The following is a 22,549-nucleotide window of genomic DNA, read 5'->3' on the forward strand; positions in this document are numbered from 1 at the left end:
CTGGATGGTGGCGGTCAATCCTCGTTGCCAATGTAATAAAGCTGCTCACACGGCTTAGTTGTAGAAGAATATCTTGTTTATTCTTATAAGTACAATCCTTAAGACCCCCAGCATATCCTCCATAACACTAACAACATCTAACTGACTTCTCACTTAATGGAAAACCTTCTATTACTACTAAACATTCTGCATGACATGGTGGAGGTTCAGGTTCCACTCTGCAGTTCCATGTTCCATTGAAGACACTATACAACAGCCCCCTCTTTAACTTGTGTGCACCTCAAGCTTGTATGTGTTTACCGCCAAATCTTAGTCCACAACTCCTCAGAGATTTCCCACCCAATGTCTTACTCCCACTTGATCATATAGGGATGTTTGCTGCCATTCTCCGGGTTCACTAGGAGCCTATATTAGCGTGAAACCCTCCCTGACCTCTTTCTTTCTACCGCTGTGAGTTCGATCCCTTTAGGGGTACGGGCAGCCGCCCTCCTGGTTGCCGGGTTGTAATTCAGTGTCTTAGCTGGATGTGACTGAATCGCTCGGTTTAGCGCAGGTCAAATTTGGACTTGCATTGGCTGAATTTCAGTGGTTCCCCCTCTTTGAAAAGATATCGGATTTTTAGCTGTGTGTCCCTCTCCCACGCTGCGAAAGCCCCCTGCCCATGCCCAGTGAAAAATGTGGATTACGTGTAACCGGTGTGAGAGGGCCCAGTCCTCTTGGGATCCCCAGGAGCCGGCAAGCTTTGTCCCAGTGTGCCAGGGTGTCACCGGTCATGGGCAAGACCTCCCCACCCCGACTTCTGGCCTCTGTCAAGAGGAATGGAAGCTCATGCAGTGGGGTTGCCAATTCTGCTTTTTTGATATTTCTCCACCCTGAGGCCTGCATATCTGGTGGCCAATCCAATACCAATCCTATTTGGCAGGCAGGAAGTAATTTCGCACGGACGGGATACCCAACCCTACCATATTCGAGGCTTTTAATAGGACATTCTTCGGAACCCCTGGACGCCTACCCGCCCAAATGAACCTAGTGATGAGCCCCTCGAGATCCCTCGCTCGCATTTTTATGGGTAGTGCTTGGAAAAAGTATAGGAGTTTCGGGAACAGGGTGAACTTTGCAGCCTGAATGTAGCCCAGCCAAGAGATTTCTTGTTAATCGCACCGTGCCAGTTGGTCCCTAGCATCTTTTATCAGGCCTGGGACGTTAGCGCCTGCAGGTAAATCGAAGGTGGCAGTGATCGAGACTCCCAGAAATAGCAGTCTGTCTGTCGTCCAGCGGCAGCCAGAGCTTACCCCGAGCATGTGCAGGTTTCATGGGTCTCTGTGATGTTTAGGCCCAAGGATTTATCTTTGTTGACCCGAAAACTGGACACCTCCCCAAATTCATCTAGGGCCCTTGCAAGTTCGGGCAGGGACCTGAGGGGGTCAGACAGGAAGCACAGCACGTCGCCGGCATATAGTGCCATTTTGTGTGTGTTTCCTCCTAAGGTTACCCCGGGGATCAGCTGATTGTCGTGGATGTGCTGAGCCAGCGGCTCCATCAACAGGGCGAAAATGAGGGGCGAGGATAACTGACCATTGACATTTACCCTTGTTTTAGGAGCTTTGTAGTTGGCCATGACAAACTGGATAAAGTTTGGGCCAAAGTTACAACTTCGCAGAACCCCCTCCAAGTAGGTCCAGTCAATACTATCAAAGGCCTTGCGGGCGTATAGGGACAGCAGTACAAAAACGCTCCGAGACTTCCTTTTTAGCAGCTATTACATCTACGACTCTGCGGATGTTGTCATGCGTGCAACACCCCACATGAAGCCGTTTGGTCCCGATCAATCAGCTTGGGGAGAACCTTGGTCATCCTACAGGCTAGGATTTTACCATAGATTTTTGCATCAACGTTTAAGAGCGCTATTGGCCTTCACGCTGAGCGATCCGCTCCATCCTTAGCGGGCTTCAGAATGAGTGTGGTAGTGGATTCTGCCATGGTGTCTCAGACTGCCCCCCACCTTAAAAAGCTATTGAACAGTTTAGTTAATTGGGGACCACCACTGGCACAAACGTTTTAACAAATTGAGCTGAGAAACCGCCAGGCCCCCGGAGCCTTCAGAGGAAGGGAGGCTCCAAATAGCTCTCAGGACTTCCTGCTCAGTTATTTCTGATTCAAGCGCTTCTCTATCCTCGGCCCACAGCTGCAGGAGCCCGCCTGGGTTATGTAGCGCATTTTCCGGCCCTCCATCCTTGGAATCCTGGCCCCTCTTTCCCTAAAATAGCTTTCCATAAGCGCTAATTTGGCCGCCTCTTGGGTGACTCTCCTACCATCGCTATCCATCAGGACTGGAATAAAATTGCGCTGAGCACGTTTGAGAAGTTTCTCTGCCAAAAGCCTATTGATTTTGTTGCCTCTTATGTTATAGTACTGATGGTCAGAGAGTAAAGCCTGTTCCAACTTATCTGTAAGGTGAACTTCCAACAATTTCTGCGCAGCACGCAATTCTTTCAGGGATCTGTGCGAGTTTACCCGTTTGTGATTGACCTCCAGCTGGCGGACCTCACTCTCCAATTCTTCCTCCCTAGCTTTCCAGGCTTTAGTGTACACCGGCGAGTGGATAATTATAGCGCTTCAGTGGACCGCCTTAGCTGTGTCCCAGACTACACGTGTTCCTGTGTCGTTTTCAGCAAAATAGTTACCGAAGGTTTCGTAGATGTGTGCTTTCATAGCTATGTCTTTTAAAACTAAATCATTAAAGCACCATATCTTGTGCTACTGGCCTGCCTGAATGCCAATTTCCAGATAGGCATGGTCAGAAAGGACCCTCGGGAGGATATTGTATTTTGTAACCGTCGGGATAAGAGACCTGGAGACCATCACCATATCCAGCCTAGAATGTCCCTGGTGCACCGTAGAGTAGAATGTATAATCCCGTTCCTCTGAATGGAAAAATCTCCAGGTTTCTATCACTGAGAGGTCCCTCAATAACTGTGTCAGGAACCGAAAATTGCGTTTATCTGCACTTGTCGGGGGTAGGGTTTTATCTTTGGTCGGGTCCACCATACAGATGAAGTCCCCGACTATGACTAGTTTACCTTCAGAGAAACCAATTCCAGATTTAGTTAGTGCATCGAAGAAGGCCTCCTGGATCAAGTTCAGGGCATATAGTGAAACCATGGACAAACTTTGAGCCCCCAATTTACTATTCAGAGCGAAGAACCTCCCTCCCGGGTCCTGCAACACTCCCGAAACCCTGAGTGGAAGCACCTTCTTAACTAGGATGGCCACCCCTCTCGTCTTAGTACCAGTCGTGGCAAAAAATAATTTAGAGTAAAGTTTGTGGGTCAGGTGCGGCTCGTCCTCCAGGAGCAAGTGAGTTTCCTGGAGACACATAATGTCGGGAGGAAGCGTCACTAGCCTCTGAAGGACAGCCTTGTGTTTAATTGGGGAATTAAACCCCTGCACGTTCAGAGTGAAGCAGGTGAGATTGGGGGTGTCCCCAGTTGCGTCAGTGTTATGCATGAGGGCTACGGGTGGGTGTGACAGGGTGCGGGGAACGGAAATATCCCATAATCTTGGCCCCGACAGAGGGAAAACTTGTTGCTGCTCAGTAGAAAGAATGTGACTCTGCCGAGCGCCAGGCCAAGTTAGTAGCTTTGCCATTCCCCTTAATAAGGAAAAATCCCCCTTTCCCAAAAATGTTAGTAACCAAGAAAAAGAAAAAAACAACCCATCAATCGGACATACTGCTCCAGCTCCTGGTCCTTCATCCGGAGGGGGATCCCCCAGATGCAGACTTTGTTACGTCAGGAGCGGTTCTCTATGTCCTCTTGGCAGAGCCAAATTTGCTCCACTTGGTCCTCTACTGTGAGAAGCCGCTGCTGGAGTTTCCTATTTCTCTTGCTCGTGCTCACAATGCGCTGTCTCCAGGTCATCTAACCCCTTTTTCGCTGACCGCACATGGTCATTCAGCTCCGCAATGGACTTCAACAGTCTGTCCCCCAAGCATTGTATTTCTTGTTTGTAGTCCGCCAACAGGAGCTTCGGGTCTGATTTGGTGGCCAGTCCATCTTCACGGTCCCCGACCGTCTCTGGCGCATGGACCTGCACAGTTGCGGACACCACGTGTTTCTCCCTGGGGTCCTGCATTGTTAACATGGCCTTTATATCTCCCTGCTTTGGATTTGTGGGGGTCTTGGCCATTCCTGCACTGGGCGGGGGCCTAACTGCTCACCTCCGACCACTTTAGGCTTTACCGGGCGGGCTACGGGCAGGTGTACCTTGGCTGACCTGCTTCCCCTCCGGACCAACTCTCAAATCGGCCTCAGGGCTCCAGATGGCAGGGAGACCCCCTTGTTGGTTGTCTGGAGGAGCCACACCCGTGGTAGGGTCACAAGTGAGGGGTCTCCCTTTTGGGGGTGCTTCCACCACCAGTGCTTCAGGGCAATTTCAGCCAAAGCTGTCTGTGCAACTCTAGCCCCACGCTGTCTCCTGCAGTGTAGACTCAGGTGCCGCGCCTCAGTTCCTGGTGCCTAGCCCCACCTCAGGGACTTCAGGCCGAGATTATTTATACTGGGGCACCTGTCCCTCTAGGCTCCACTGTTCTACTCATCAGTCAGGCGTGTCTCAGCAGAGGGAATGAAGGAGCTGCTCTCACCTCTCGGCAGCCTTCACTGCTGGCCGCACTCCTCTTGCAGAGTGAAAAGCCACGACCCCCAGTGCTGTCTGCGGCCCCCTCACACAGATTGGTGTGCTCCTGATGGTTATGGGGCAGGGTGGTGATTTCATGGCGGTCCGCCCGCCCTGCTCTGTCCTGACCTTCCACGTCTCCCCGGCGTCCTCAGCTCATGTACCCTGCAGTGGGTACGCATTGATCCACTTCCACAACAACGCTCCGGCGTTCGCTTCGCTGCTCCTCGCCTCCGACAGTATCACATCAAAGGCTCACGCCCGCCACCCAGCATGGCCCCGCAACCTCCTGAGTCCCCAGCAGGTGGCAAGACGGAGTCCGGGCGCCAAAGCCGACACTGGCGGGTCTCCGCTTCACTGGTTCACATCGGCTTTGTTTGTTGCTGTTCACCCATTGTCAGCTTCACAGAGCCTTCATGTGCTGGTTCCTCGGCTACTGAGCCACGTTGCGGGCATTGGGCGCGGTTAACTGGCCCACAGTGACACTCTCCCGGGAGCTCACGGCAGACCGTCTTGTCAGTCCACCGCCTTGCCACGCCTGCCCCTGAAACGCTCTTCTAACTCAGACAGTATGGTAGTTTCTGCTGTTTTTATATGTTGGCTTGTGTGCTAATTGTTCAATGAGAGTTTTGATTGGTGGCCTGTACACTATTAGCTTAGTTATGAGATTGGTGCAGGCTAAATGGTTCCTTCTTGTCCCCATGTGCATACCCAATGTTTGCACTTGTGTTCAGGTTTTGTAGTTTCTGTAATACTTGAATTCGTTCTGTGCACCAGCCCCCAAGGCCTGAGGGCTCAAAAGACCTGCCTGCCATCTTGCGATCAGGTACAGGTATTATAGCATTTGGACGGTCATATATTCTGCCTGTCTCGTCTGTCAGTAAATGTGCAAGCTTGCTCTAAGCATCTTGATGCAGAACGCTCAGTCTAAGTTTTCCTTGTTGATGCCTGTTTCTCGTCTGACTTTGTTCTGTGATCCACTTGGGGCTTGAGCACACCAGGCACTCTGCTTATTGACTTGTTAAGGGGGCGAGAGCGAGCAATTTCCCTTTCCCTTCCTTATTGTGTTTCTTCCTCCAGCACTGCAACTCTCAGATGGTGTTAGACCGAGGCAATTTCTCACATTCCTCATGGGATGAATTTCCGATGGGACATTCATTAGACATTTCCTTGAAAGGGTGTATGCAGAGTATTTGGTCAGATGTTCAAGGGATGACTGGGGGAACTCTGACTGACCTATGAAATATGCCAAGAAATATATGTTTTTCTGTGCTGAATACAAATATACCTTTAGATAAATCTGTAAATTGCTGCTTTTATTTTCAAACGTCTTTCATCTATATTTTATTTTTCCTCACAGAAACCTTGCTGATAATAGATTAACAAAACTTGTCAATGGAACGTTTGATGCCTGGCATGGAATGCAGTTTTTGGCTGTACTGTAAGTGCTTTAGACATTTGCTCTGAAATGGTAACTATATCCTAGTGTCATGTTTTTGGGTTATTTATGGTTTTTCAGTCTCATTGACTCTAGATTAAATCATTTTTGAAGAAACTAGCATCCTTTACGATGGGATGTTCATAGTAATTCATCGGCTGAGCGTATCTATTTTATTTTATTTATTTATTACATTTGTTGTACGCTCACGGCGTAGTTACAGACAGTTTGTTATTGCAATCTTTACATTATAAATGAGGGAGGTAAGGAGAAGGGAAACAAAATACAGTACACAGAGAATCAGGTAACATTGCCCATAGTTGGGATGTTCGGATGGGCTATCTGGGTAGGTTAGAATTGTTTGAATAGCCAGGTTTTCAGTGATTTTTTTGAATTGCTGGTGGGTGACTTCCTTCTTGATGTTAGTCGGGAGGGCATTCCAGTGTTTGGGGCTAGCACTTTGAAGCTGCTGCCTCCCGCTCTCAAGCTTTTGAATCGTGGGATTTCTAGGTTGAGTTGTTGCTGGATCTAAGGGGTCTGGTGAAGAGTTTTTTCGTGACTGTATTGTTAAGGTATTTCGGGGCTGTGTTGGCGATGCATTTATGTGTAATGCATAATGTTTTAAATACGATTCTTAATGGGTAACCAGTGGTTGTTTCTTCTGGTGTTGGAGATGTGCTCAGACTTCTTTATGCCTAGTGCAGCTCGAAGGGCTTTGTTCTGCATAAATTGGAGTTTGGTCAAGTTGGTGTTGGACGTGCCTAGGAGGGGTACATTACAGTAGTTAAGCTTCGATAGTATGAGGGCTCTCACTACGGTGATGCCGTTTTTTGGTGTGAGGAATTTGCGGCTAAGGGAGATAAGCTTAGCTGTGTAGGAAGTGGCTGAGGAAAGGGCGTTTACTTGTTTTGTCATGGTTAGGTTGGCATCTAGGTAGACACAAAGGGTTTTGACGTGCTTGAGTATTGGAATTGTGGTGCCGTCAATGATGAATGAAACATAAGCAGGTTGGAGAGAGTTAATTCTTGCAGAGGATTCGACTATGAGTAGCTCTGTTTTTCATCATTGAGGCAGAGGCTGTTGTGGGCCATCCAATTTTGAATTAGGGTGTAAATTTGGTTGATGAGTAGTGAATCCTGCTTGTGGTTTACCGATAGGGGGATGAGGATCTGGGTGTCATCTGCAAAATTAGTGTAGATGACACCCATGGCATCTAGGGCTGCGAATAGCAATTTTGTATAGGCATTGTAAAAGGTGGGGAATATGTTAGACCCTTGGGGAACGCCTATGGGGACTGGTATGGGGTCCGCCGACTCTTTGCCAATGGAGACTCTTGATGTCCTGTCGGCTAAGAAGGATTTGACCCATTTGGTGGCATAGTTGGAAAAGTTGAAGTTGTTGGACAGAGTGGCACAGAGTTTGTCATGGTCAACTAAGTCGCATGCCGTGGATAGATCTAGCAGCACTAAGAGACAGAGTTTGCCTGATTCCCTGGTGGCATCCATTTGTATTTTCAGGTCCAGGAGTGCCGTTTCAGTGCTGTGGTTTGGGTGAAATCCTGATTGTCGGTGGCCTAGTAGTTGGTGTTGTTCTAGGTGGTTTTGGATTTGGGTGTATGCTATTTTGTCTATTATTTTCAACAGGAAAGGGACTGTTGTTATTGGTCGATAGTTAGTGGGGATGGAGGGGTCTAGTGTTGGATTATTCAGGAGGGGAGTCACCCATGCTTTTTCAATGCTGGCGGGGACTGTATTGGAGATGAAGGAGGCATTGACAAATTCTGTGATAATCGGGGTAAGTGTGGGGGCACAGACTTTTACTAAGTGGGGAGGGAATTGGTCTTCTTTACAGTTCGATGCTTTAAGTTTGGCTATGGTGTCTAGTACAGTCTTTTGTGAGACAGGGGTACAATAGAATGGTTCGCTAGGATTGGCAATTGAATGATACTCTAGGATGGTGGGAGAGGTTTTACCTGCAAGGATTCGTTTTTTGTTGGTGATTTTCTTTTGTAGGAAGATTATTTTGGACGCTAGAGCTTCTTGGATTGTAGTACACCAGGTTTTGCTCGCGCTGACGGGTGATGTGTCTTGACAGGGATTCTCTAGTTCTCTGAGTATGGAGAAGAGCTCCTTGGAATCGGAAGAGGCATTGGTGATCCGCAGATTGAGGGCGTTAGCTTTGTGTGATATTATTGCTTTTTTGTAGATATTGTTGGCATCATTAAATGCTGTCGCTCAGTCTAAGGTGTTGGTTTTTTTGTTTAGGTGCTCTAGTGCTCTTTTGGTACGCCTCAGGGAGACTAGTTCCTCGTTGAACCAGAAGCTAGTGCGTTTATCTGTTGTACGAGTTTTTGTTGTAATGGGAGCTAGTGAATCAATGGTGCAAGAGAGGCATTTGTGGTAGCAATCTGCCAGGTTGGTAGGGTTGTTGCTTTCCAGGGTGGCGGAAGCAAGTGCTTCTCTAAGGACAGGAGAGAGGTTGTCCGCTGTGAGTTTTTTGATGTTTCTAGTTTCATAGTCATAGTTTCAGAGGTGAAGGGTGAAGCTGATGATGTGGTGGTCAGACCAGTCACTAGGCAGGATAGAGTCGATAGAAATGTGTGCATTGAGAGCTAAGACCCAGTCCAGTATTCTGCCTTTATCATCGGTGGGAGCATTGACTAGTTGTGAAAAGCTCATCTCTTGCATGGCTGCGTGGAATGACATGGCTGCATGAGCAAGGGGGTCATTGTAGCCTAGATTTAAGTCTCCTAGTATAATGCATTTGGTATTTGGTTTGATATAGGGGATGAGCAATAGCGGGATATCTATATCCTGTGCGTCTTTTTGTTCGGTGCTCTATAAATGACCAAGAAGTTGGTGGTTGTTTTGGGGTTAGAGGTGTATTTGGCTAAGAGGAGTTTGTATCCTTGTGTTTCGTCACTGGGGCAGGCTCTAATTTGCAGAGCGGTTTTCGCTGTTAGGGCCATTCCGTTTCCCTGGGAGTTGGTCCTGTCAGTCCTGAGTATGGGGAATGCTGGGGGGAGGGCGAGTGCTAGCAGTGGGCCTGAAGCCGGGAGTAGCCAAGGTTCGGTGACTACTAAGATGTCTAGTTGTTGGTCAATGATGAGGTTGTGGATTTCGATAGCATGTGCGCCAAGTGAGCGTGCATTGATGAGTGCACCTTTGAGGTTTAGTGGAGGGTCTGGGGGGGGGGGTGTTGACTGGTTGAAGTGTATGTAATGTGGCTTTGGTGGTTTTGAGTGGTTTGGCGGTGGGTGGTGGGTGTAGTGTTTGTTTTGGTGGAAACGGCTTTGCTGGAGATAATAGAATTGGTTGGTTGGGGGTATTTGGTCAGTGAATTGAGTCTGTTGAGTCTGGCGATACCCAGGATGGGTGTAGCTTTGTTGGTAGTCTCTTCGGCGGAAGGGGGTTTAGTAGAACTCAGAATGGGTGTGGGGGTGAACTCAGAGTTAGTGGTAGTTTTGTTGGCTATGTTGGTTATCAGTTTGAGTGGTCTTTGTTCATCAGGGATGGGAAATGGGGAGATGGTGGGTAGGAAAGTGGTGGGGCATGGGATGGGGTGGTGGCGCTGGCAGGCCAGTCTGGCAAGTACTTTGTTGTGTTTGATAAAAGCCCTTTCAGAACAGGGTATGGAATTGTGAATAATGCAAAAAGGGAACATAACAGCGGATAAGAAGGCTATCATAGTGGGTTGGGCTTCGTTGACCAGAGTGTAGGAGGGTGTGGCCAGGTTGGGGGGCAGTAGTATTGCTGTGTTAGGGGACAAAGGCACTGGGGTGGTACCTGCGTTTGTGTGCGTGGCTGTGGGGTCGCGGCTGGGTTGGATCACAACTGTTGAGGTAGCCGCCAGGCAGACGGGCTCAAGTTATTGGCTGTTGGGATGTGGCTTAAGTTGGTTGGGTAGTGAGTGGCTGATTAATCAATATTTGTGGGGAGCGTAGGCTGAACTTGCACAAAGGGCGCAAAAGCTGCTAAAAGCAGAGCATGTGACAGTGAGTTTGAGGTAGAGGAGCAATGCATAGCAGTGAGTAAGGGCGTTTACAGGCAATGGGCAAGCAGGCACAAAGTACAATTCTAATGGCGTGCAGGTATAACAGTGAGTGACAATGCTTAACAGTGTTCACTGGATTCGCAATGGGCAAGCAGGCACAGGGTACAATTCAACTGGTGTACAGGTATAACAGTGAGTAACAATGCATAACGATTTTCACTGGATTCATGGTGGGCAAGTGAGCACATACAACAATTCAAGTGGCGTGCAGTTCAGGTGGTGGGGCAGTGATTGGCAATGAGTAAGACATTCACATGCAGTGGGGGACAGGCACAAGAACACTTCAATTGTTGACAAGTGTTTGGGCTGAGGGCATTTGCTACTGCAACTAAGTAAGGAAGGCGGCCACGCGGCTTACTAATGTGTAGGTAGTCATGATCATGGTGGTTAGAGACAAGGTACCAGGAGGGAGGTGGTGCTATGCATAGGCATTGTTAGGAGATAGGGCGGGGGTATAGTGCGCAGTACAGAGTTAGAGCGAAAGCGCGTATTGAGGAGGATTGGTGTCGCTAGTGTGTCTAAGAGCAAAGCACGTACCATATGTTTATGCTTATTGAGTTTATATAGCACTTTACTCCACAGCGCTTTACAGAAAAACAACAAGGTACAATAATGAAAGAAGCATATTTACAAACTTGAAACAAACCAGTGGTACAGTATGTAGAACAATTTACTCAAAAGGAGGGGGGGGAAGGAGGGAGGGGAAGTGAGGGAGCCCCCAGGTGACCTCCGACGCCCTTAGGTGGTTAGAGCATCCAATATGAGGTCATCGGGAGGAGGGGGAAGGAGGGAGGGGAAGGGAAGGGGGCTGGGGTTTGAGGGTGGAGAGAGGTAGGGAAGGAGAGGCAGGGACGGGGAGTGGGGAAGAAGGGCTTTCAGGGAGGAGCGGAAAGATGGGTAGGTGGGGGTGGAGCGGATAGAGAGAGGTAGGGAGTTCCAGTGGAGGGGGGCCAAAAGTTGGAAGGAGCGGAAGCGTGAGGAGGCACAAGGGGCTGGGGGTACAGTGAGTAGGTAGAGGTCAGCTGAGCGGAGAGAGCGGGAGGGAGAGTAAAATGAGAGGAGGGAGGAAAGATAGGGGGTGCGAGGTCATGGAGAGATTTGTAGACAAGGCAGAGGAATTGAAATTTCAATTGTGAGTGGAAGGGGAGCCAGTTGAGTTGAGAGAGTGAGGTAGAAATAGAGTCTTGAGGGCCGAGAAGGCATAGAGTATGGATAGAGGAGTGGTAGATGGATTTTAGGGGAGTCAGGTGAGAGACAGGGAGTCCAAAGAGAAGAGAGGCCCAGTAGAAGAGGCGGGAGAAAATAAGTGAGGAGATTAGGAGTTTGGAAGCATGAAATGTACCATATGGTATGCTAAGTGCTTGGATTTCCGCTTCAACAGTATGCCAGGCCAACAGGCTGATCACTGCGCACATAGAAGGGCAGAGGACAGCAACTGTACGTTAGTGTACCGTTTTACCCTTGTCTAGACAAATGCACGCAGCGCATAATAAATAGTAGGCTGCGAAGCGCGGTTTACTAAACAGTGGGCAGTGAGGCCACGATGCAACCGTTACACCTAATTGAGCAGACAGTAATATCGCGCATATTGTGGCAGCGACAATAGGTCAATAACGGTTGGCAAGTAATGACTGTGGGTAAAATAGGTTCAGTAATACACGTGTGGTACACAACCTAAGGCATGCATTGCTAAATGGGGCAGTTAAAGCAGGCACAATGAGGCCGGAGCTGGTGAGTGACCAGAAAGTTTATGTAATTACCTTAGGTGTGGACTTCGGACCACGGAGGGTGGGCTAGTGAACCAAATGCAGTTTCCATATTAGCTGTAAGGAGTGTTCAGGACTTCTTACCAGATGGAAATGGGGAGCAGCATCTGGTAGGCGGGGCTCGGGCATACGGACAGAGTTTCTGGCCCTGGCCTCTGTCAACTCTGGAGAGGCTCAGGACATGAAATAATCCTTGCTGTGTGGATCCTTAGTGGGTGGGCCGGCGTTCTCCTGCTGGCGCGTGTTTGGTCCTGATAAAGGGTGGCTGGCCAATCGTGGCGAGCCTGGAGAATTTGTAGGCAATCTGGGTCAGACTGCAGCAATGAAGAAGCAGTCGGCCATTTTAAGCTGGGAACACCTCGTGCGTTTCAAAGGTGTCTCCGCAGGCTTGTGGATAAAGCAGCGTTTTTGGGATGAATGTATGCCTAAAAGGCAATTTCGGTGGATCGCAGGCTCAGATGAAGAATTGTCAAGTAATTCCCGAAAAGGTTGGGCAATAATGATGTTGCTCTAAGCATGGGTGGCAAATCAGGCATGAGGCCTACCTTTCTCCAGATGAGTCCCCAGGCTCAGCTGTGGAGCGGGGGCACTGCTCCTGCTCCTCCGACGTCAGGCTCACACAGGGGTACTCCTCTCCTCTGGTTGAGGAAATCCCAGAGCAAATCCCAGAACACCCTTTGCTAGCTGAACAGGTTGCGGAACACCTTCAATTCAAATAACACTGTATTACACATGATTCGCAACAGAGTCCTCCCAAACAAGGAGTCGGCTCCTGCACTGCGGTCAGGAAATCATCTCAAGATTATTTTTCTTCACTTGTACAGAGGATATCTAGCTTCACAAAACTATTCTTTCTACTCATCTGTTTTTTATGGGGCACCTTTTCTAGTGCCATTCAACATATTTAATCTGTTAAATCATTTGAAATCACCTTTTCCAATGGTTTTATTTTGAGGTAAACTTTTCCCTCTGCCCTCTAGTCATGGCTCTGCTGTTCAATGTAATGTAACAGCAGCACAAAGAATGCTGCTGTGCACTTTAACTGCCTGTTTTTGCTCCGCAATAGCCATTGATGAATGCCCTCAGTAAAGTGAAATGGCTCATAAAAGTCTGAGGGAGAGGGACCAAGATTGCCTTAGTTTAAACTAGTCTGCAACAGATATGTACAAGAACCTTCTGAAGACGGTATCTCTCATGGCGAACAAGGTTCAATAAAAGATTTAAAAGAGCACAGGTGTCACCTTAAAGGGACTCTATCGTGATCTCCATCCTCACTGTCCCCTTTCATGGCTTTCATGGTCTCTCTTCAGGTAGGTCGGACAAAGATCAGCCTAAAGTAAAAGCCTTGGTAGCAAAGACCTCTAACTTTCCTTTCTACTGACTTCCTGCTATACCCCCCTGGGTTTCTAAGGTTCTCTACTTTGTCACACATATTTGATGACCAAGCGTAGCACCAATTCAGCATGTGTGTTCTTGATCGATTTCGTTGAGCTGATAATAACTGGGAAGTGTTTGATGTCAGAAGGACGTTTAATGTGGAGCAGACTCATCCGGGGATGCTCCATATCAAAGTGCCTCCCCATCATCAAGGAGTATACCTTTATTTTGACTACTTCTAAGAAAAAACTCCAGTGTATTTGGAGGAAGCCTGCTGTTTGATCTTTGCACTGTAGACCTAGGAGATTATCAACCTCACAAGATATGGACTTAACCATCAAAACAAACTCCTTGTTATATTGACCTGCTTTTGACGATTTGCTCTTGAAATCTGTAGATCGCTTGCATATTCTTGTGACCTCTACATAGATGCCCACCTCAGTATTTATTAAACATTGGAGCCTTTGGAGCTTTTGCTGGTTCTGCAAGGCCTAGTACAATTTTTCTTGAGGGCGTTGGAACCAGCAATACAAGGTTTCAGTAAGTGCATGTACTGCTTTTCAGGAAAGCCATATAAAGATCTGCACCAAGCTCCTTTGCCCTCAAGGTCGCCTGTTTTACCCACCTGGGTCGTAGTTTTGATAGTTGAAATAACATCTTATGGTTCTGCTTCACCCTGGATACATATGGATGCTGTGCGTAAGCTCTCTGGCCTTTACGGCAGTGAGTAGTACCCCCTTTCTTGACAAGAGGCCCGAGACTAAATCACTAAATGGCGCTTGTGTCAGTTCAATTCCTTAGGACAGCTGCAGACCTAGTCTGTTTAGCTCCCAGAGAGGTGACACGCTGGGCCTTTGCTAATACTTTTACCAAGACTTTGACTTTCTGAACAAGATGCCCTACAGAGGATCTTTGGATTTGCATTTTTTAAGAAAGAACCGTTTTAGCCCGTTGTAAACAAACAAATAAGAATGATGAATGCATCAGACAATGTCACGCCGGTGGAAGTGGAAAAGAGAGATACTCTGCAGAAGCACCTCAAGATGCAATTGCACCAGTATATGCACATCTTTCAGTGGCTCATCCGCAGAGGCAGTTCCAAACTTGCAACAATGTCATGTAGGCAAGCAGAGAAATAGGTGATGCTCATTCAGCAGAAACATGTTGTGCACCCGCGGCTTCCCGATCACATTACCTTCATCACACTCCACTCGTTGTGTGGACATGAATCTAGCTCTAAGGTGAAGAGCCAGTAACAATAAAGATTGCCCACACTAACAGCTCAGAAAGTCTTCATTCTATTAAAGACAAGGAGGCGAGAATTATGCTTTGCTTTCTTTAATACTGCCATAATAGCATTTCAAAAATATAACTTTTAAACTTTAGTATTTGTACTTTTCTGTCACAACAAAGAAAATAGCTAATCTGAGGTTTAAAAGTCCAACCACAGTGTCCATTTTCTTGAAATGAACATAAACTAAAACTCCCATAAAACCTATGGAGTGCTGGAGTCCTGACCGTAACTCTTGCTCCAATGAGCTCCGAAGTCAGTCTATAAGAACCTTGATCCCCAGGTCCTTTCCTCTTTCTTTTTGCGATCCAGATCTCCAGTAACGAACTCAACAGTCTTATGAACGATCAACCAAGAATCCTCAGCATAACTGCGACCAGTGTCCATGAACGGTAACTGCCCGGAATTCCTTGGCAAATATAACGTGACTCTGTTCCGATGTCTCATTGCTCGTGATCAGGCTGCTTTCTGGTCGTCTCCTAGGATAAAACGGAGAACAATTCATCAGGGTGGGTGTCAAGACAAAGTTGAACATTTTCATAAATCACACATAAGCTCATCTTTCGTCTTCCTCTGGGTGGGATATAATGCTCGCCTCCATGTCTGTAATAGAATGAAGACTTCCTGAGCTGTTAGCGTGGGCAATCTTTATTCTATGACAAGACAGGAGACTCGCATTATGCTTGTTCAAAGCTCGCCACCACTCTGTTTGTTATGTCGGATACAGGTTTAAAATAAAATGTCTTAAAGGTCGACTCAGAGGACCAATCTGCTGCTTTCATTATATCCTGAAGTGGCACTCCGGCGGAGAAAGCTCTAGAAGCCATCGCGCCCCTAGCAGAATGCACGCCAAACTGAGACAAGTCAATCCCTGCCCATTGCATAACTTTGCGTACCCATCTAGCGCTTGTCGCTGTTGCTACTGCGTAATAAGGCTTCCTACACGCTATTCGCAGCTGTGTGACGCCGAGCGGTCTGTACTGCGCTGTGGCGGTCTTGTAATCTTTGATACATTGTGCAACACATAACTTTTTATTCTCAGCAAAATAGGGGTATGAAATAACTTGTGAATCTGATTTCGTTCGCTTGGTTATCGTAAAGGCTACTCCTTCTGGATAGAATATCTTCCTATCTACTTCCAGTGCTTTAACATCAGATACTCTTCGGCATGCTGTAAGACACAATAACATTGCTAGCTTGCCTGAAAGCTGCTATCGGGATAGACTACTGTTATCTGGCCTCTCTAGAAAAAGTCGAAAGACTTCTTTAACATCCCATAATGTTGTATATTTCGGTTCTGGGGGCTTCTTCAATTTCATGCCCCTTAGGAGTCGCAGAACTGTGGGATGTTCGCCAATGGCGTTACCCTCTACTTGATCATGCCCTGCTGATATCGCGGACCGTAATACTCCTATTGTTCTAAAGGCATTGCCTTCTTGAAATCTCATTGCTAGGAAGTTTAGCAATTGCACTACAGGGTCAGAAACGGGATCCACACCCTGTTCTGAACACCAGTGAACCCAACCGTTCCATGTGGCGTTATAGCTCCTAATGGTGGAAGGCGCCCATGAATCTCTGATGCAGTCTGCAGCGAGTTGCGAAATACCAGGCAACTCCCATTTTCTCCTGAAACCTTGCAGGCCATCAGTCGTAATGTGCCCGCTAAGATCAGCGGGTGCATTCTCTTGGCTGGGTCGAGTAGAAGGTCCGGCTGATGAGGAACTGTCCTCGGAAAATCCATAGACAGTTCCATCACTACTGGAAACCAGGGCTGAGATTTCCAGATGGGGAGCACTATTATTAGGTTTGCTTGTTCCCTGCGAACTTTCGCTATCGCTGTCGTGATCATGAGAAACGGAGGGAAAGCATAATGGAGCGCTCCTTTCCATGATTGGAGAAACGCGTCTGTGCCAGCTGCACCCGGGTCTATCCTCCAACTGAAGTATGCCTGTGTCTGAGCGTTCAGTCTGGACGCAAACAGATCTATGTGTATGGGACCCCAGAGGCCTAGTAACATTTTGAACACTCTTGGATGTAGTCTCCAATCGCTGTAATACACCAGATATCATGAGTTCCAGTCCGCTACTTCGTTCAGCGTTCCCGGCAGGTATTCTGCTGTGACTGCTATCTGATTCTGCAGGCAATAATGCCAGAAGTCTTTTGCTAACTCTGGTAGCATCCGTGATTTTGTCCCTCCTAGTTTGTTTATGTACCGTACTGCTGAGATGTTGTCCATCTTGAGCAGCACGCAACATCGTACTTTGTCTTTCGTAAAGGCAGGTACTGCGAAGGAACCTGCTAGTAGTTCGAGACAGTTTATGTGTAGTTGCAACTCTTGCTCTGACCACTTTTCTCCTGTCTCTGCATTCTCGCATCTGGCCCCCCATCCGGATCTGCTTGCGTCTGATCCTATAATGATGACTGGGATGTCTCCGAAGATCGCTCGGCCATTCCAGGCTTCCATGTTGTGGAGCCACCAATGAAGTTCCGAAAGCGCTTCTTTATCCAGAGTTATAAGCTGGTGATAACCGAGCCCTCCCTGTCGGTGGTTTAGTTTGAGCCTCTGTAACGTTCGATAATGGAGCGGGCCCGGAAAGCTTGCTTGAATTGAGGCCTCTAGGAGACCCACTACTCTCGCTAGAGCTCGAAGAGAGATAATCTTCTTCGCTATCACTATTCTGAGCTCTTTCTTTATCGCTTTCACTTTGTGGTGCGGAAGCTCGAGGGTAGCTTTGATTGTGTCTATATTGAATCCCAGGAACTCTATATTCTGGACTGGTATCAGCTGGGATTTTTCCAGGTTCACTAGGAAACCTAGAGAGGACAAGAGCGTGAATATCCATTGCACGTTCTTGGAAAGAGTCATCTTTTCTGTGCCCAGGACAAGAATGACGTCTAAGTAAACAATCATGCAGATTCCTCTTTCTCGTATAGCTGCTGCTACGGGCCTCATAGGTTTGGGAAAGGCCCAAGGCGCTGATGCCAGGCCGAACGGTAGACATGTGAAACGCCATATCTCCCCGTCCCAATGGAACCGCAGATATCTCCGATACTCCTGAGCTATCGGAATCGTAAGGTAAGCGTCTTTGAGATCTAATCTCGCCAACCAGTCTCCTGTTCGAAGGAGGTCTCGGAGTAGATGGATGCCTTCCATCTTGAAGTGGTTGTAAATAACGCATTCATTCAAACTTTTTAAGTTTATGACTGGTCGTATTTTGTCCCCTCTGTGAACTAGGAACATATTGCTGAGGAATCCTGGTCCTTCTTGTGTATCTTTCTCTATAGCATTCTTGTCTAATAGGCTGAGTATCTCGTTGTGTAACAACGTTTCCTCTTCTCGGATGGGGTTCTGAGTTCTGTATGGGGTCTCCTATGAACTCGAGTCGTAACCCCGCTACTGCCTGCAATACCCATGCATCGCGCGATAACGCTTGCCATGCGCTCAGAAACTGATGGGTTCTGCCTCCTACTTTTAAGCTCATTACACTCACCTCCTGAGGCATTGGGTTGTCGGTAGGAGCCTCTCCCTCTACGACCTCTGGGGAACCTGGCTCTGGACGGGAAGAAGGTGTCTTGCTCCTTTCCTTCCCAGTATTGGGCGCGCAGCCCCTGGGGTCTACGGTGATAGTTGAAGCGACCGGATGTACGACCCCTGTAACGTCCGGTCCCGGAAAAAACTCATCCAGGGAAGATCTTTTTGATCGGGCTCTCTCCAGAGCCGAATACGTGCCTACAAATTGTAACATTTCTTTTGCGAACGCCTCGCCGAATAGCAGACCTCTGGCACCTTCTCCAGCTTCATATGAGGCTAAGTCACTTAGCTTATTGTCAATTTTCAGAAGAACGCCCCTTCTTCGTTCAGATGACATAGCACAGTTAGCTTTGCCCACGAGACAAACTGCCCTTTGCACCCAGTTAGCCAGGGCAGAAGCGTCTACTGGAGCTCCAGTGTCCTTGGCTTTTTCCGCAAGGTCCATTATTTTCGCTAAGGGACCTGCAACGTCAAGGAGCTTATCTTGGCATCCTCGCCAGGCACGGTCGATTCCTTTCCGGATATCACGCGCTGTTTTCGTCACGAAGGTGACCATCTTGGGGTCAAGCTCTGGTGTCTCCGCTAGCTTAAATGGCAACTCTGGCCTAGGACACTCTGAGGGCATTCTGGACCGTACCTCTCTGTCCAGAGGTTTCCTTATATGTTGCGCCATATAGGCCGCTACTCTGGGCGATAGGACCCAATCCAAAGATTTCGGGTGTCTGATCGCTTCTGGGTCAAACATATCAGTGATTTTGTCTATCTCTTGCGGGTCGATCTCGTCCTCTGTTTGTTGAGCGGAGTCGATCTCGTCCCCACCTTCGTCATCTGGCATATAGCCTTCATCATTGTCCCCTGAATTGTTCACCCCTGGGGTAGGGGGTCTGTCCTGGCTTTGCTTTTTCTTTTCCAGGAAGGCTCTTTTTAGCCTAGCGACAGGGTCGTCTGGTCTTTGGGGAGCAGTATCCTCCCTTTCCAAGTTGCTCAGGGGGGTCAAAGAGTGTTTACTCTTCCGAGCTGCTTTCCGCCCCTTATGCTCAACCCTTTCAGAGGGATGTCTAGCTGACAGCTGTTCTTCAGATTCTTCTGCCTTTCTCTTCTTGGCAAGCTGAGCTTGCTGGTCTTGAATCATGGCTTCTAGTATGTCAAACCTCTGTGCAATAGGCTGCACTCCTTGCGATACCGCTTTTGATAAGGAATCTCCCAATACCATTTTGAAACTTTGAGAGAGATTAGTGTCTTGTTGGTAAGGGCTCTCTCCCCACTCTTCCTCTGACCACTCTGGTGAGGTGGAAGGTGTAGCACCGGGGCTGTTGCATTGTGCCATCTTTGGTGTTGGTAGAACCAACGTCTAGGCTGCCAGCAGGGGAACAAATGCAGCTAGGCACCTGTCTTCAGTTATACGTTTACTGACAGGGTTTGTAAAGTGCTGCTTCAGGAAGAAGTAATGTAAGCTTCTTGAAAAACCAGTTATCCCCTTCAAGCACACTGTGGTGTAAGTATATCCTTTTATTTTCCTTTTTTTTTTTTTTATGCTTTGCGCTGGTATCGGGATGTAGCTTTCTTTCCGCTCGCCGCGATCTCAATGAAAAACAATTGCGTGCGCGAGCGAGGAAAGCCCTCAAGGGATGCCGGGAGATTCGGCTTCCTCCCGCTCCCCTGGGTCCTGCCGCCCGACGTGTTCGCCGGCGCGGCTTGTCCTTCCGAGGAGCGGGGCTGGGTGCCTGAGGCGAGCGCGTTCGCTCGCGGCGCTGGCCCCGCCTCCTCTGAAGGCCTAATGAAATACTCTGACACGGAACAACGACCGAATGCCACGGTGCACGGCAAGCCTTAGAGCTGCAATCGAATTATGAGTAGGTAAATCATAATGATAATGAATGAAATAAATACAATTATCTGCGCTGCTTACACGCAGCGTTTAAATCTATAAATATACACTTACAATCATTCGAATTTTGTCGAGACATATAACACAAGGTACTTATCTTTTTGGCAGCAAAAAATAAAGAGCAAAGGACCTGGGGATCAAGGTTCTTATAGACTGACCTGGGAGCTTATTGGAGCAGGAGTTAGGGTCAGGACTACAGCACTCCATAGGTTTTAGGGGAGTTTTAGTTTATGTTCATCTCAAGAAAATGGACACTGTGGTTGGACTTTTAAACCTCAGATTAGCTATTTTTCTTGGTTGTGACAGAAAAGTACAAATACTAAAGTTTAAAAGTTATATTTTTGAAATGCTATGATGGCAGTATTAAAGAAAGAAAAGCATAATGCAAGACTCCTGTCTTGTCATAGAATGAACTCCTGGTGTCACATATGTGCAGAAAATGGCGCTGCTTTGGGGTTTTAATGGTTCCAACAGGGTTACCTAAATAAAAAGGAGCAAGAAGTCAATGTAAGCGTGGTGCACCCGAATAAAGAAAACAATGGCAGTGGGCGTAAGGGTGGGAATCTAATTTATCCCGAAATACATTAAAAGGAAAAAAAAGGCTAGCATGTTGGATCTCCACCAGATCGCACGCTCCATCCAAAGGGGAGATTTGTTTTACACCATAGACTTGAAGAATTTAAATGTTCTTCAGTCATTATACCCTCCATGCATACAGTTTCTGACAGGGGAGTGGCTGTAGCAGTGGATGAAAGTAATGATACTCTCTTCCAACTGCTCTGTTCAACTAACTGACACTGATTCAGTCTCTTGATCTTTTTCATCAACTGACAAAAGGTAGATCCTTCTCCCGCTAGAAAGTTGTTTTCTCTGTGACTGTTCCACATATAACAGAACAAGGAAAGGTGGAAGAGATTACTATCGTCTCTACTACAGAAAGGCTAACTTTTAAGCAAGAGGCAATTAATTATGTTAAGAGCATTAAAGTCTTTCTTTGGATTTGTCATTTATCTGATACTTTCTATCAGGATCAACATGAGGCACCATATAAAAAAACGGAAAATACTAACGGTACAATCGATCGAATTTCAGCTGTACCAAAACTTCATACAGCTGAAACTTTCCAACAATTCTACCATTTGTGACCATTATAGCGAGCAAGGGTTGCGGGGGACCCCCACACTCTTGTTCGCGATAATGACATCTGGGCTGTTCCTGTTTGCAAAACAACAAAGTTTCGCAACAGAAGAGAAAAAAAGGAACCTGCGGCGCCCGTTTCCATGCATTCCTTTTGTCCCGGGAGGATAGCTCAGCGGCAACGTGCTGGCCTTGGAAGCAAACAACACGAAGCAACACAGGTTCGATCCCCTAGTCCGTGCTTAGAAACTTCTAGGCGCTTATGAATACGCAACTAAGACATACTCCTGTAACAGCGCCTCGATGCCCCCGGGCTGTGTGAGCGCTTTAAAAATGCAACAGCAACAAAAAGAAATGCACGTAAGTGAAGGGAACCGGCGTCACAGAGGAATGGAGGAGTTGGCGGCACACAGCAAAGTGTGCCACCATAAGGTAAGTAATGGGCTGAGGGCGTGGGGGTGCTGGTTACCAGAAATCTCTGGGGGAGAGAAAATCAAAAGTCATTTTCGTTCAAATGACACCCGAATAAAGAAAACAATGGCAGTGGGCGTAAGGATGGGAATCTAATTTATCCTGAAATATATTAAAAGAAAAAAAAGGCTAGCATGTTGGATCTCCACCAGATCTCACGCTCCATCCAAAGGGGAGATTTGTTTTGCACCATAGACTTGAAGAATTTAAATGTTCTTCAGTCGTTATACCCTCCATGTATACAGTTTCTAACAGGGGAGTGGCTGTAGCAGTGGATGAAAGTAATTATACTGTCTTGGAACTGCCCTGTTCAACTAACTGACACTGATTCAGTCTCTTGATCTTTTTCATCAACTGACAAAAGGTAGATCCATCTCCCGCTAGAAAGTTGTTTTCTCTGTGACTGTTCCACATATAACAGAACAAGGAAAAGTGGAAGAGATTACTATCTTCTCTACTACAGAAAGGCTAACTTTTAAGCAAGAGAAAATTAATTATGTTAAGAGCATTAAAGTCTTTCTCACACAGTGTAAAGGAGAGCGTGTGATTCCTGGACGCTTCCCTGATTGTTGCTTTTCACAGCACTGCGAGCTTGCTCTTGCTGGAGAAGCGTTTCTCCTCCCTTTCTGACGCCCTGCTTCCTGGAGGAGGCGGGCCCGATTGCCTGCACGTGACCAATCACGTGATTCCACCCGAGCTTAAAACCACGCTCGAGCCGCCCGAGCGGCACACAGTGTAAAGGAGAGCGTGTGATTCCTGGACGCTTCCCTGATTGTTGCTTTTCACAGCACTGCGAGCTTGCTCTTGCTGGAGAAGCGTTTCTCCTCCCTTTCTGACGCCCTGCTTCCTGGAGGAGGCGGGCCCGATTGCCTGCACGTGACCAATCACGTGATTCCACCCGAGCTTAAAACCACGCTCGAGC

At 47.6% G+C, this 22,549-nt stretch overlaps 1 protein-coding gene across 1 annotated transcript in view; it reads left to right on the forward strand.

Annotated features, from left to right (window-relative positions):
• Nucleotides 1-22,549, forward strand: part of LOC138521314 (leucine-rich repeat-containing protein 37A-like) — a 1,201,733-nt gene that overhangs the window by 404,454 nt on the left and 774,730 nt on the right. Inside the window, exon 5 of the mRNA XM_069634057.1 lies at nt 6,035-6,115. Coding sequence (XP_069490158.1) covers nt 6,035-6,115 — 81 coding nt within the window. The remainder of the gene's footprint in view (nt 1-6,034; nt 6,116-22,549) is intronic.

The sequence above is a fragment of the Ambystoma mexicanum genome, chromosome 13, assembly GCF_040938575.1.
Source record: "Ambystoma mexicanum isolate Mex_15411 chromosome 13, UKY_AmexF1_1, whole genome shotgun sequence".
Classification (NCBI taxonomy): domain Eukaryota; kingdom Metazoa; phylum Chordata; class Amphibia; order Caudata; family Ambystomatidae; genus Ambystoma; species Ambystoma mexicanum.